The 16,269-nt window shown below is 43.9% G+C and overlaps 1 protein-coding gene across 2 annotated transcripts in view; it reads left to right on the plus strand.

The window, feature by feature from the left end:
* The first annotated feature begins 3,609 nt into the window (after nt 1–3,609).
* The window catches only part of Rb1 (RB transcriptional corepressor 1), a 138,300-nt gene continuing 125,640 nt past the window's right edge, over nt 3,610–16,269 (plus strand). The window contains exons 1-2 of one of the 2 annotated variants that reach the window (XM_028877648.2): nt 3,610–3,748; nt 7,619–7,745. In XM_028877648.2, coding sequence (XP_028733481.1) covers nt 3,642–3,748; nt 7,619–7,745 — 234 coding nt within the window. In that variant the 5' untranslated portion in view covers nt 3,610–3,641. The remainder of the gene's footprint in view (nt 3,749–7,618; nt 7,746–16,269) is intronic. The other variant, XM_028877647.2, reaches the window with a different exon arrangement.

Raw genomic sequence — 16,269 nt, forward strand, 5'->3', positions numbered from 1 at the left:
AATTTTTATGTGTGGAGCTTATTTTAGTAGAAAGTTCAAAATGGTTATTAAATTCATAACCAATATTTTTATATGTTAGATGTATAATTGTTACTCAAGTTTGATGGCTTTATTGCCATTGCCAAGAGCTATGATTAGGAATAAGTGAGAGACTGGTTTTTATTTTATTTTGCAGTGCTGGGGATTGAATTTAATCCTCACATACACTAGACAAGTGTTCTGAGTTACATCCCCAGCCTGGCCTGCTATGGAACAATCCTTTTCTATACTATGAATATGTATAACTCTCATTGGTTAATAAAAAGCTGACAGGCCAGTAGCTGGGTAGGAAATAAGGTGGGAAAGCCAAACTGAGAATGATGGGAAGGAGGGCAGAGTCAGGAGATGCCAGCCAGCTGCCAAGCAAATAGGATGTGTAGAAAATAAGGTAACAGGCCATGAGTCATGTGGCAAAGCATAAATAGAAATACGGGTTAATTTAAATGTAAGAGTTAGCTGGTAACAAGCCTGAGCTATTGGCTGAGCATTTATAATGCATATTCAGCCTCTGAGTCGGTTATTTGGGACCAGGCAGTCGGGACAGGAAATGTCCAATTACATGGCCCTGTCCTTTTTCACTTTTTTTTTTTTATTTTGAAACTGGGTCTCACCACGTTGTCCAGGCTGATTGTAAACTCACTCTGGAGCCCAGTAGGCCTTGAACTTGGAATCCTTCTGTCTCAGGCTCCTACTAAATAAATGAGAGACTACAGTTCTAAGTCAAGTCAGTAAACACCCTTAGGGCTTTACTTCCTTGGAATAATTTCTGTGACTATTGTGTAATCTATTACTACTGTTACTAACTCATTACAGATGTGTGTCTTTTACCGACAAAGCAAGGCAGGCTTTCTTTTTCTCTTTAACTCTAAGATCCAAAATAAATGACAAAAATTTTACTTCCTCAACTTAGTGAATTTCAGAAGCCAGGCTCAATTAAGAAATGGAAAGGACTTTAAAAATAACAATAAATATTTACCTTTTCACAGGTTTCTACCTGTTCTGAGTAGCAAGTGACAAACTAACCTGACAATTTCATCCTTTGTCATCCAGTCCTCTGGCATGTGACAAAAGCACAGCCATCTCACCCAACCACATCCCCCACACACACGTTGGAGAGAATTGCTCTATATTCTGCTTAATGAAGTGTCCAATAATCACACACTACCACAAACGCTAACACTTGAAATTTTTTCCAGATTCTTTCCCCACCTCCGTCTCTCCTTCTCCACCCCTTCACCTCCCCCACCGCCCAACACCTCTCCCACGGAGCTCCCAACCCTGCTACATTTAGTTTTTTGGGACAGGGTGTCACACTCACAGTAAAGATACCCACCTTTTTGTAAATTGAAAAAATCTCGTTTGCAATTGTAGTGATGAACTAGGTTCAAATATAACAAGTCTTAACTACATGTGAAGAGAGTTAATTCTCCAAACTTTCCTTGGCTGTCATGTGGCCAATGCCTAACATTCTACTAGATACTAAGGCTGTAATGATGTTTGATATTTGTTCTACTGTGTGTCTGTGTGTGTGTGTGTGTTCCTGGGTATTGAAATCAGGGCTCCTCCTTCTAGGCAAGCACTCTACCATTAATTTACATTCCAGCTTTGTTTTTACTTTTTTTTTTTTTTTTTTTTTTTGGTTTTTTGAGACAGGGTTTCTCTGTGTAGCTTTGTGCCTTTCCTGGGACTCACTTGGTAGCCCAGGCTGGCCTCGAACTCACAGAGATCCACCTGGCTCTGCCTCCCGAGTGCTGGGATTAAAGGCACGCGCCACCACCGCCTGGCTGTCTTTACTTTTTATTATAAGACAGAGCCTTAATAAGTTGCCCAGGTTGGAGTTCAACTCACTCTGTAGCCACGGCAGGTCTTAAACTTGTGATTTTTCTTGCCTCAGCCTCAGAGCATTACAAGCCTGGAATTATAGGCCTGTACTGCTGCCAGGTCAGGCTCATATTTGGTCTGTATGTTGAAAGGGGCTTATGGCAAAAATATTAGTTACAATGACTTCCGACACAAATAGCTGACTACCAGCATATCTGAGATCAGTACCAGCAGAGGTGACCAGTTATTAGCTCTGTGTCTGAAGACACGGGTTCTTTTGCCATTCTGCCTTACCCCAGAAGTAGCTTGCCACAAATCACCCCAGTGGCATCAATTAATTGGCAAGTGTCACCTTATCCTGATAATTAGGAGGCAGGACTGTGTTACTTCTGCATATCATTTTATCAGGCTCCCTGCTGTCTATCCTTCCCCTCCCCCAAACCTAGACAGCATGCAGCCTGAGCTCTTGCCTAAATCCGGGACAAGGTGAAATGCAACTGCTATCTTAATTCCATTCATTCTCCGGGGCTGCATCTGGGCCTGGGCTCTACCTCCTGACAAACATTTGGCCTCTATAAAAGGCAGGACTGACAGCTGACGGAGGCCCATGTATGCTGAGCCTTCACACATCCTTGCTCAGCTGCTCCAAGACAGCTTACACCAGAGCAACAACTGTCTTTTATTCACAGAACTTCGGTTAGGGAGTTGTGTGACAACCACCAATAAGGACGGCCAGAGAGAGAAAATCATGTTGATTGACACGCGGAAAAGTAAATTAAGACGAGCTACAGTTGCTGAGCCAGCGTTTGGTGGTGGCAGGTCTAGTCTGCTCTTTTCTGATTGTCGGTGCGTTTGCAACCCAGTGAGTCAAAGATGACTTGGGTTCAAGTCCTCTGCCACTCAAATGCTATGTGGCATAGGCAAATTTAACTCCTCGAATTCCCTTTTCCAACACGCAAAGTGGAACGCTGCCATTGCCAGTTTGACGGCTGTGTCTGGGACACAGTTACGAAAGGGGGCCAGCCCGATCAAGCGCTCGAACACAGCACACCGGCCTCCAACGTCAGGTCCACCGGGCCAACTGGTTTTCAAAAGCTCCTTTCCCGCTAAGATCTAGCCCCCTCGGAGGGTGCACACCAAGAATGCACGCTCAACTCTGTGCATCGCCCATCTTCCCTTTCTTAACCCAGAAGGCCAGGGATGGCTCCACCCTGGCCCGCCCACCCCGCGGCCGAGCCCACCTCCCACTGGCCCGGCACGTTTGTTTTTGTTTTGCCGGCCGCGCGGGCCTGTCGAGGGGCGCGCCCTGTCCAGCGATCGCCCAGAGGCCGCGGCTCCATTCGGCGGCCCGCCCCGTCCCGGCTGGCGCCGCCCACTGGGGGAGGACGAGGCGGGCGGAGACAGGCCCGGGCAGGCGCGGCTTCCCCGCCGCTTCCCGCCCGCGCCCTCGCCTGCCATCACCGCCGCCGCCGCCGCCGCGGCCAGCGCCGCCGCCGCCGCCGCCCCGGTTCCCCCTGACGCCCGCGGCCCGCGAACCCCGCGGACGTGACGCCGCGGCGGAAGTGACGTTTTCCCGCGGTTGGCCGGGGCGCTCGGTTGCCGGGCGCGTCCGGTTCTCCTCGGGGGGACGTTCCCATTATTTTTGTAACGGGAGTCGGGTGAGGACGGGGCGTGCCCGGCGTGCGCGCGCGCCCGCCTCCCCGCGCGCCTCCCTCCCTCCCTCCCTCCCTCGCCCGCCCTCTCGCTCGCTCGCTCGCTCGCGCCGGCCCGCGCAGCGCGTCATGCCGCCCAAAGCCCCGCGCAGAGCCGCGGCCGCCGAGCCCCCGCCGCCTCCTCGGGAGGACGACCCCGAGCCGGACAGCGGCCCCGAAGAGCTGCCCCTGGCCAGGTGAGGAGCGCGGCCGCCGCGGGCCGGGAGGGATGGAAGGGCGCGGGGCACGGCGACGCCGGGCGCATCTCGGCGGGGCCGGGCTGACCGTAGGGAGCGGTGCCCGGGGTCCCCGGGAACCCTCCGGTCCCCCCATTCTCCGCGGGCTGGCGGCGCCGCCGTGACAGGGTCCCCGGCTCACGGGCGACGGCCAGGGCATCCCGGAGGGGTCTGGGCTGCGGCTTGACAGGTGTCGGGCGGGTGGGGCTCCTGCACCCGAGCGAAGTGACAGGTGCAGGCTCTACTCCAGCGACGCCCAGGCGCGGAGCCGGCGGGTCCTGGAGAGCCCCCATCAGACGCAAAAAAAATTAAAAAAAAAAAAAAAAAAAAGAAGAAGAAGAAAAGAAAAAAGACCGATGCTTTCTTTCTTACTTTCTTTTCTCTCTTCTTCTTCTTTTTTTTCTTCTTCCGTGGCGATCCGGAGCACCCCGGGGTCGGTTGACTTTCTCTTTTGCAGTCCTGAGATGCAACAGTTGGGAGCCTTTTCCACTGGCCGTGCGCTGCATTGGCAGCTCGGTCCTGGGAGAGGCCAAGAAAAAGCCTTGTAGGCGAAGCGCAGGGTCGTGGGTGTCAATTGCTCACTGGGTCCGCAGCTCCCGGGCTTTGTGGGGGGTTTCTTTGGAACAATGCTTTGAGGCCTCGGGGATTTAAAGCCATCTGTGGAGACTGGTGGAGCATAACTCTTAGAAGAACTGGTTTGTGGGCAAAAGTTTCATGAGGCATTTAAATGCAAGGGCTTGCAAGTTTCTAAACTGCCCCCACCTCCCTTTTTTCAGGGTAAGACTCTTCCTGCGTACTGATTGGCCGCAACATGCTTCATTATTTCTTGCTTTTTGCCTTTGAGCCTACAAGGATCTTGGTGTCGTTCCCCCCCCCCCCCGCCCCCCTTTGGTCTTGTTTTTAGTGCTGTGTTCTCTCAAAGAACTTTTCTCTCCATTTATTAAATGGCATCTAAACTTAAGCAAGTCCATGTGGATCCAATAGGAACGACAGAGAGATATTTATTGTATTTCAACATTTTATTTTTCTTGACTGTGCTACTGTGTGATTAAGTAACAGAAATTGAAACAATATGATTGTTGTTATTGTCAGCACTAGTTTTAATTTGAGATCCATTGCAGAATGGGAATCATTGTCCCTCACCATCCTCTCTCCCATTTCTAGCCCATCAGTAAGTCCCTGACTTTTTTTTAAAAAAAAAAAAAAAAAAAAAAAAAACTACTCTGGCTATTTAGCCCGGGCTTGCCTTGAGCTCTCTATATTCTCCTGCCTCAGCCTCCCCAGTGTTGGGATTGTAGGCATATAACACCTTGCCAGGCTACCAAGTTCCTTTATCCTCACTAACATTGAAGTTCTTTGTGTGCCCCATACTCTTAACAGACTAAAGACTGAACTAATTTTGGAAATGGCTTGTTTAAGTCTATTAAAATTTGTATATTTAGGTGGATTGTCTTGTGGGTCAAATAAAAATCGTATTCATTAGAAAATAAATACGGAATAAAAGCTATATTTGGAGAATGTTCAAGCTGGAAGATTTTGCTTTCGTTTCTAATTAAACTCGGGCGTATCCACTGTGTGAAAGTTTCCCTTTAGAAAGAGCAATAACATCTATTCTAAAAGAGTCCATGCCATCTACACAGCTTTGGAAGCATTCCTGATTATTCTAGAATAAACATACACATTGCCTGGGGAAAGAAGGACCCGGGTTTGTTCCCTTTTATATATGTTTAACTCTGGGGAATCACAGATTCTCCTGTAAGTTAAAACTGTCTCTTCTTGGTTACTCATTGCCACAGAGGTTCTCATAAGCACTGACAGTTGGTCTCTGAATTACCTACAGTCACATGTGCTTTGCCATAGGAGTTTGCTGTCTCCTCTGAACTGTGCCATTGAATGAATTTTGTGTGATCGTTGCAGAATGCACTTAGGCAAATATCGATGGTACGTAGATTAGTCATTGTGCCGTCTTGCTGCAGTCAATAGAGGTGGTCATCACTGTGTAAGAGGCTGTTAGTGGTGTAACAAAGCATACTGTGTGCAAATACCTCTATTGTTTAATAATAGAAACATGCTGTAAAATAATGATAAAGCCACAGTATAGAAAGCATACAAGCCAGTAACACAGTCATTTCTTTTTCTTTTCTTTTTTTTTTCTTTTTTTTTTTTTTTTTTTTTTTTTGGTTTTTCGATACAGGGTTTCTCTGTGTAGCTTTGCGCCTTTCCTGGAACTCACTTGGTAGACCAGGCTGGCCTGGAACTCAGAGAGATCCGCCTGGCTCTGCCTCCCGAGTGCTGGTATTAAAGGCGTGCGCCACCACCGCCCGGCCACAGTCATTTCTTTTCCGATGTTGTGTCCTGTGTGTCATGGTATATGCTATCATTTCCTACAAGTATCAGTGCAGTAGACTTGTTTACAGCGGCATCCCCCTAAGTGCACAAGCGACAGATGCATTGTACTGCCCTGTTATGCTGGTTAAGACGTCTTCTAAGTGATGTTTCTACTCCATTATAATCTTACAGGACTACTGTTGTATACCGCCTTATCGACTGAAATGTCTCGTAGCACATGATTGTACCTTAGCAAGGATAAGAGGACTGCCTCAGTCTGAAACTTAGAAAATCGCTTAGGGCTGGATTCAGCCCTGTCCATCTGCACTTCCAAGGACAGTCTACTTTTACAGTTGAGGTGTTACTTCTTTTACATTGTCTCTGACCTAAGCACTACAGGTGGAATGGAGGCTGAGACGAGGGGACTGCTAGCCACTTTCGTTGCTGAAATATGCAGAAGTTAATTATGTCTTGAAGGAGGAAAGTTTCCCAGCTAGAAAAGTGGTCAGGGGCATGATGATGGAGTTAGCCTATAGGGTTCCTATCCTGATTACTTCTCACTTGCTATGCTTTTAGTGACTGCTTTATTTTTTCTGGTGTGGTAGACATGTAAAACAAGAATGAGAATACTTACCAAGTATGGCTGATGTGGAAATTCAGTAAAACCAGGCATAATGGTACTTTTTTGTAGGATCATAGTAAATTCTCAAGAGTCAAGTTGCTCTTCATAGTGTTGTTATTATATGTCAAATACATATAGAAAGGAATTAGCCATTTATTAAAAGCTTGTGGTTAAGAAATGTCAAAGAGGGGCCAGGAGAGATGGCTCAAAGGTTGAGAGCACTGACTGCTCTTCTAGGGGACCTGAGTTCAATTCCTAGCACCCACGTGGTGGCTTACAACTGTAACTCCACTTCTGATGAATTCAGCACCTTTCTCTGGCCCCTGAAGACACCAGGCATTCACATGGTGCACATACATACATGCAGGCAAAACACTCACACACATGAAAGAAATAAAATTAAAAAAAGAAAGGTCAAAGAGATAGGGCTGAAATACGTGATGCAATAATCTCTATCAAGTTAATTATCACCTAAGAAATATATGACACAGTAAGACTACAGTTAACCGTGGTCACTGGAACTGAGTTGACTGCAGATCGTTTTTTCTTCTTGCTGTGACAATTGTCCCATCTTCCCAGAATGTTTCCGCTATTGCACTTACTGTCTTTCATAGAGCTGTGTTACTGTCCTGGAGTGTATTTGGTTCACCAGGCTTGCAGCTGTTTTTCACTTTGTGGTATTCTTATTTTTGGAAAGACCATGACAAAGATAAGCATATGTTTAAATGGTGTGTAATGTTACTCAAAGATAAAATAGACCTTAAAGCACTTAGAGACGTTCTCTTTCAAAACAGTGCTGATATGTGCAAACTATAGAAGCTAAATATTTGCTTAATTGGTTTGATTTATAAGTGTATTCTGTAATTGTTTTCAATTGGTAGGCTTGAGTTTGAAGACATTGAAGAACCTGAATTTACTGCATTATGTCAGAAGTTAAAGATATCCGATCATGTCAGAGAAAGAGCTTGGTTAACTTGGGAGAAAGTTTCATCTGTGGATGGAATCCTGGTAAGGATGTTTTTAAAGTTTGTTTGTTTGTTTATTCATAGAAAGTAGAAAAGTATAAAGTGAAAGTTAGTAATAATTTCACTAATGGTGCTAAAATGCTTTTTATTTTAATATTTTCTTAGGTTTTTTTTTTGCTGTGGGAAATTTTAATTACACGCTGATACTCCCGAGACTGCCAATAAAGTTTACTTTGAACTTTGAATCAGAGGGTGGAGCTAGCTACTAGCTGACCAAAATTAGCTGTAGAGGTTCTGGAGGACCGAGGACATATAGAGAAACACAGGAAGTAGTAGAAACATTAGAAACATTCTTGGCCCTTTTGGATCGAGGAAGGAGAGGAAACAGGAGGTGCAAGATGGGAAAGAGGTAACACCATGTGGCAGAACATAGGTAATATAAATGGGTTAATTTAAGTTATAAGAGCTAGTTGAGACAAGCCTAAGCTAAAGGCCAAGCTTTCATAATTAATAATAAGTCTTCGTGTCGTTATTTGCGGGCTGGTGGTCCTGACGAAAAAGTACTGCTACAGTTTTTAATTTTTCTTCTTAATTAAAATTTTATGATGATGATGATTTTGGTGTGTGTGTCTATATGTCTGTGTGTCTCTGTGTGTGGATTCTTCCTTCTAGTTTTATGTGCTTTCTTGGGATTGAACTCAAGTTGCCAGGCTTGTAAGATAAGTGCTCTCAATCCCTGAGCTGTCTCACTAGCTCTATTTTTATTTTCATTTTAGATTGGCATACAAAGTAATGGGTTTCATTGTGACAGTTTCATACTAACACATCATTATTGTTTCCTCTATCTCCCCACCCCTCACTCTTCTTTCCCATCCCTCTGTCTTCCTCTTGCTGGTCCCTCCCACTGTAGATGGCTTCCCTTGCTTTCCTGTCACAGTATGCCGTTACTCTTTCCCCCTTCATTTTATTTTAAGGTCTCTTCCTCTCCTCTCATCTCCCCCTTCCAACTTTCACGACCCCCCCCACATACATATGAACACCCAGATTTAAATCTAGGATCTCCATGGAGAGAACACACTTGTCTTTGAGTCTGACTTATTTTGATTAATATGATGATCTTCATTTACATTCATGCAGATAATCATGATTTCATTTTTCTTTGTAGTTGAATAAAATTGTAATTCTGAACTGAATTTTCTTTATCTGTGCCTGGATTGATGGACATCTACATTTGTTCTATTTCTTAGCTATTGTGAGTAGTATGGTAGGAAACATAGTTGTGCAAGCATCTCTTTTGTGTTTTGACTTCTAGTCCTTTGGACATAGACCCGGTGGTAGAGTGGTGGTTTTAAGGAACCTCACACTGACTTGCATAGTCGCTGCACGATTCTGCCTCACCACTGACAGTGTCTAAGCTGCTTCTTTCTAATGTTTGTTGTTTGGATGTTAGCCATGCTGACTTGGGCAAGGTGGAATCTCAAAGCAGTTTCAAGTTTCATTTCAAATACTTAGTGCTCATATGTATCTCTTCTGAGAACTGTGTGCTCAGTTAGTTCATTGGCGTATTTATGGAATGAATGATTTATTTTAATAATATTTAATTTTTGAGATTCCTTATCAATTTTACATATTAATCCCATCTACTTTGTAGTTGGTAAATACTTTTTTTTTTCCTGATCTGTATTTTTTTGTCTTCACTGCTGACTGTTTCCTGTGTTGTGTAGAAGCCTTTTAGTTTCATGTAATCCCATAGTCAACTCTCCATTTTGGAATCCTCTTAGAACAGACTTGTCTGTGCCTGGGTTTTCAAGTGTTTGCCATGAATTTCTCTAGTAGTTTCAAGATTTCAGATTGTATATTAAGGCACTGATTCATTTTGTATCAATTTTTTTCTTTTTTTCTTTCTCTTTCCTTTTTTTTTTTTTTTTTTTTTTTGAGACAAGGTCTCACTATGTACCTCAGGCTGGCCTGAAACTCACTATGTAGAACAGGCTGGCTTCCAACTCAGATATCTCCATGCCTCTGCTTCCCAAAGTGCTGTAATTAAAGCTGTGCCCCACCACACCCATCCCTGTATTGGTTTTTCATTGCAATTTAGTGTGTGTCTGTACACACACATGGCACAGTGCATGTGTGGCGGTCAGAGGACAACTTTCAGGAGTCAGTTCTATCCTTCTCCCTCATGTGTTCTGGGATTAATGTAGGTCATCAGGCTTAACAAATGCCTTTATCCATTAAGCCATCTCACTGGCACAACTTTGGGCAAAAGATATGGATTGAGTTACACATTCTTCTGCAGGTAGATGCCAATTACTTCAGTATCCCCCCCCCCCACCTTCGAGACAGGGTCTCTCTGTGTATGTAGCTCGGTTCTGGATCTCACTCTGTAGACCAGGCTGGCCTTGAACTCACAGAGATCCACCTGCCTCTGCCTCTCGAGTGCTGGGATTAAAGGCATGCACCACCACAACCGGCACCTACCATCATTTGAAGAGGCTTTTTTTTTTTTTTTCAATGTCAAAAAAGTAGGTAGCTATAACTGTAGATTTAATTCCAAGTTCTCTGTTCTGTTCTGTTGGTCTGTGTATTTTCTATGCCAGTATCATACAGTTTTTGTTACTGTGCTTTATAGCATAGCTTGAGATCAGCGATTCTGATAACCTGCTTAGGGTTGCTTTAGTTGTTCAGGATCTTTTGTTGGTCCATTTTCTAGTTTCATTTCTTTTTTTTTATTTAATATAATTTCTTTATTGAGTCCTTGGGAATTTTCACATCATGCACCCCAATTCTGCTTACCTTCCAGTCCTTCCGTATCTTTTCCTCATCCCTGCAGTACTCCCCCAAAAGAAAAATTTAAAAATCAAAACAAAGCAACCAAACAAAACCAAAACCAAAACAAACAAACAAAAAAAGAAAAAACAATCAAGAACCAAAACAAAACCAACAAAACAAAAAAACCCCTCTTTGCTCGTTCATCTTTCCTGCCTCTCCAACACTCTTCTTTTGTCCTGGTGGCATGGGGAGCTGGGATATGTGTGTGTGTGTTACACAGTATATACTCTTTTGTCCAATCAGCTTTCCTTGCAAATGTTCATTGCAATGAGTCATTGGCCTGTTCAAGGCGTCTGGTTTCTGGTACACCATCATCACTGGATCCTCACCAAAACTCCTCTCAGATATCCTGCAATCACCCCGAGTTATGGAGATTCTGCAGGTATCATTTCATAGGACCAGTCCCTTCATGAGCTCCAGCAGGTCCTAGATGGAGTAGATATTAGGGTGGGCCAACCCCAGGCCCAGCTGTGAGCCTGGACTGGAATTGAGCTGGTTAGTCCATGCCACTGGGGCTGCCCACCCCACACACCTAGGAAGGGGTGGAGCCAGCTCCCACCCATGCCATCAGGATCACACATCCCTCACCTGTGGGGCCATCACTCGGGGGAGGGCAGCTCTCCCAAGAGGGTTGAGGCCTACTCTCATTGCTGCAGTGTCCAGAGAAGGGCGGAACCAGCAGTCCGAGGGCCAGGAGAGGGTGGGGCTGGCTCAGCATGGCCCTCTGATTTCATCACGCATGGTTCCTGTGGTCCCCTGAGGTGACATGGGCCATCAACACAGACACCCCAGCTGCAGCAGGATCATGGACCCAGACATGGCTCTCAGCAACAGCTTGGGCTGGGATGAAATCCTGGCTCTGGGTGGAAACCCAGGCCACTTAAATCAAGATGGCTCTGGTGGTGGCATGGCCCCTGGACACCAACAAGGCCGTAGGTTGTGGCCTCGATCCCAGGCTCCTGTGTAACCTTTGCTGGCAACACGGGCCTCGGACTTCAACACAGACCCCAGTTTCGGGAGGACCACGGACCCAGACATGGCCCTCAGCAGCAGCCAGGTCTGGATGTCACCACTGCCCCAGGTGGCAGTGCAGGCCACTCAGATTGGCATGGCTCCAGCAGCATCATGGCTCTCAGACACTAACATGGCTCAAGATCTCGGGCATCCACAGCACAGACCCTGGCTGCAGTAGGGCCACATCTAGTTTCATTTCTGTTGCTGTGATAAATACCCTGACAAAACACATCTTTGGAGAGAAAGGTTTATCTGTGAAGCGGTTATGAATGGGATCTTTTCTTACTGTTTCTTTTCTTGGCAAGTTAGTTATTGGTATGTAGAAAGGTATTTATCTTTTTGTGTTGACTTTATATTCTGTTACTGTGGGTAAGTATTTATCAAAAGTTTTTCTGCTGGAGTCTTTAAAATGTAGGATCATATCTTTGGCAAGTAGGGATACTTTGATTTTTTCCCCTTTTTATTTGTATCCCCTTTATTCTTTTCTCTTGTTTTATTGCCCTAGCTAGGACTTCAGATACTATATTGAATAGGAGCGGTAAGAGTGGGTACTTTTGCCTCGTTCCTAATCGTAGAGAGGAAACGATTTCAGTTTTCCCCCATTTAGAACAATGTTTACCATAGGTTTGTTGTATATAGCCTTTTTTGTATCGAGATATGTTTCTTCTATTCCAAGTTTCTCCAGGGCTGTGTGTGTGTGTGTGTTCATCTGTGTGTGCATGTAAAAGCCAGAGGACTCCATTGTGTCCTTCTTCAGATGCCTCCACCTCTTCCTCCTTTTTTTCTTTCTTCTCACTTTTTTGTTTTGAGACAAGGTTTCTCCCAGGCCTGGAGTTCACTCAGTGAGTAGGCTAGGCTGGATGGCAGGGAGCCCCAGGGAGCTACCTGTCTCTGCCTCTCCAGTACTGGGATTACAAATACATGCCACATGCTCAGCCGTGTGTGTGTGTGTGTGTGTGTGTGTGTGTGTGTGTGTGTGTGTGTGTGTGTGTGTGTTCTGGGGATCTGACTCAGGTTCCCATGCGTATAAAGCAGGCACTTTACCAACTGAGCTATCCCTTTAGTGTCTCTTCAGAACTTTATCAGGAAGGATTTTGAACTTTGTCAAAAACCTTTTCTGCCTTTATTAAGATAACCATGACTCTTGTCTTTACGTGTGTGTGTGTGTGTGTGTGTGTGTGTGTGTGTGTGTGTGTATTAAATATCAATTTTCATATGTTGAGTCAACTTTGTATCCCTGGGATGAAACCATCTTGGTCATGGTGAGTGATTTTCTTTATGTGTCCTCTGGATTTGATTTGCAAGAATTTTATTGAGAATTTTCACAGGGAAATTGGTTTTCTTCTTTTTGTTGTTTTATCCTTATCTGGTCTTGCTATTAGATTAACTTGGGTTAGTAGAGTGAGTTTAGTAATCTCTGTTCCCTTTTGTTGTGAGGAAGGAACAGTCTGCAGTGTTGGTGTTAGGCCTTTCCTAAAAGTCTGGTGGGCACTGGCAGTGAATCGTCTGACCATGATTTCTCCTGTGGAAAGACTTACACTGCTTTCCTCTTGTGGCTTTCTAAGGTCTATTTAACTTACATCTTTTTACTTAATTTTAGCTCATATGGCTCTAGGAATTTATTCATGTCTTTCAGATTTCCCAGAGGTTTGGAGGAGAAATGTAAGTTGTTGAAGCTGTCTCCATTCTGGATTTCCTCACAGTCTGTTTTAGTCTCTTTTTTCATCTTTATTTTTAGTATGTGTTTTTCTCTCTCTCTTTGTTTTGATTAGTTTGTCTGGGAGTTTGTAAGTTTTATTTCTCTTCTTTCTTTTTTTCTGAGATAGGGTCTCAGAGCGCAGGCTGACTTTGAACTCATTATGTAGTATGTAGAGGTGACCTTGAATTTCTTGAGTCAATTACAGGGTGTGTCCTCCAAACCCAATTTCTCCAGTTCTGGGCTCAGGTTCAGGGCCTCAGGCATGCTCTATCATGAACATTTTCTTAGGTTATTAATTATACAAATATACAAACTTTATTTGGTAATAAAGTTTCTAGTGGTAATATAATATCTTACCTACTGAATTAAAAAAATCTTAATTGTTGGATATTTAGGTTTTTTTTCTAACTGACTTGTTCATGATATAAATATATGTATACCCTTCTTCATAGAAATGGCTTCTGCATAAAGTTCTTGATAATTATTAAATAATTAAATTAATGGATCTTTGATAGTTTTTTGAATAAATTCTCACAAGTTAATTTACTGAGTCAAAATCTACAGACTTTTTAAATTACTGGATACAGCTGGGCGATGGTGGCACATACCTTTAATCTCAGCACTTGGGAGGCAGAAGCAAGTGGACCTCTGACTTCAAGGCCAGGCTGGTCTACAGAGTGAGTTCCAGGACAGCCAAGACTACATAGAGAAACCCTACCTCAAAAAAGCCAAAAAACAAACAAACAAACAAACAAAAAACCCTAATATTATCTTTCTTTGTATTTGATTATTAAAGAGAAAGTGTCTTTAGTTTGGAATTTAGATTTTTTTTTTTTAAGTAGTGTATTTAAAACCTCCAGGTTACTCTTATATGATCCTTGTTTAGCATTGAAACAAATAGAGCCAGGCATGGTGGCACATTCCTTTAGTTCCAGTATTAGGGAGGCAGAGGCAGGCTGATTTCTGTTAGTTCAAAGGCCAGCCTGATCTACATAGCAAACTCCAGGCTGGCCATGGTTACACAGTAAAAACCTTGTTTCAGTTTTTTATATATATTTATGAGTGTGTGTGTGTGTGTGTGTGTATGTGTGTATGTGTGTATGAACTGGAGTCAGTTCAGCAGTTAAGAGTGGGTACTGCTCTTATAGAGAATTTCCACCTATGTGGCTCACACCTACCTGTAACTCCAGATCTAGGGAATTAAAGTCCATGGGCACCTGTATTCATGTACATACCTCTAAACAGACACACATGCAATGTACATAATTAAAAATAGGCTGTGGAGAGATGGCTCAGCAGTTAAGAGCACTGGTTTCTGTTTCAGAGGACCTGAGTTCAATTATTAGTACCCACATGGTGGCTTACAGCCTTCTGTAACTCTTGTTCCAGGGGATCTGGTATCCTCCTCTGGCCTCTCTGGACACCAGAGATGCACATGCAAGCAAAAACCTATACACATAAAATAAAAATAAATAACTAATAAATCTTTAAAAAATAAAATTGATACAAATATTAATGGCTCTGGAAATTCCAGGGACAATACCTGTCCTTTCTTAAGAAATATGGATAAACTTCTATCCTTCTATAACTTGACTATAAACTACTGAAAACAAAACTTAGCTGATAGGGGATTATGTAGAAACTTTGAGGTTTAATGTTACTAACATGAACCTCAACAATATAATTTGTTTATATATACCAATCAACAGTCAACAAACTGGACTATGGAAAGGCCTTTGTGGGGTTAGGGAGATGATTCAGTGGGTCAGAGTGCTTGCTGCACACACATGAGGATCTGAATTTGAATTCCAACATACTACTGCAGAAACCTAGGTGTGGCCATTTGCACCTGCAACCCCCACTGTGTGTGTGTGTGTGTATGTGTGTGTGTGTGTGTGTGTGTGTGTGTTGTATACAGGAGGATCACTGGAGTTTGCTGGCTGCCAGTGTAGCTCCCGGATTAATGAGAGACCTGTCTCCAGGGAGTAAGGTGAAGAAGCAGAGGGCAGGACACCTGGCTTCCTTTTCTGGCCTGTACACATACACATACATGTGGTTACTTGCACACGTGTGTACGCCACACACATACATACACATTGAAAAAATTCAATGAAAAAGAAAGGAAAGCCGGGGGTGGTTTGGGGTGGTGGTGGTGGTGGTGCACGCTTTTAATCCCAGCACTCAGGAGGCAGAGCCAGGCGGATCTCTGAGTTCGAGGCCAGCCTGGTCTACAAAGTGAGTTCCAGGACAAGCTCCAAAGCTAAAGAGAGAAACTCTGTCTGGAAAAACCAAGAAGAAAAAAAAAGTAAAAGAAAGGCTAGTGAGACGGGTCATCTGGTCAAAGTGTTTGTCCCACAAGCTTGATGACCTGAGTTTAGTTCCCAGGGACCCATATAAATACAGAAGGAAAGACCTGGGTTCTTAATGTTGTCTTCTGCTTCATACTGGCCAGATGTACTAGTGTGTGTACATCCTCCATACACACATGGTGTTTATACATACATAAACACACACACCCTGATAATCTTATTTTTTAAAAAACAAAAAACAAAAACAAAACCTAGAAATACAACCCAGGTAATTGGGTTGTAAGACTGAGAGGGCCAGGAGCCAGACGAGGGCCATGACAGGCTCCTTAGTAGTCCTGCCAGAGACCGGGTCTTAAGTTTCGGTTCACTGGAACTGGCTGGAGCTGAGCAAGCTGGAAAGTCCTTAACCACTAGAGCCACTTACCAATTATATAACAACCTGTAAACTTCTTGTTTAAATCCACCAATCAGCCCCAGACTAATCTCTTCTCCCTGGAATTCTCCTAACCCTGCTTCAAAGGCACCTTTGAGCTTCTCTTGGGGTTGCCATTTGCCACCTTATTGGATGGTTAGACCCTAGCATGCTGGATATTTTAAATAAATGCCCTTGTTGATTGCATATGTGACTGGTGATCTTTCTTGGGACTTCTGGCAGACCCTAACAAGACAAGCTACTATTTATTTTTAAAAACAATTAAAAATTTGGTTTGTTT

The sequence above is a fragment of the Peromyscus leucopus genome, chromosome 9 (assembly GCF_004664715.2).
Source record: "Peromyscus leucopus breed LL Stock chromosome 9, UCI_PerLeu_2.1, whole genome shotgun sequence".
Lineage (NCBI taxonomy): Eukaryota > Metazoa > Chordata > Mammalia > Rodentia > Cricetidae > Peromyscus > Peromyscus leucopus.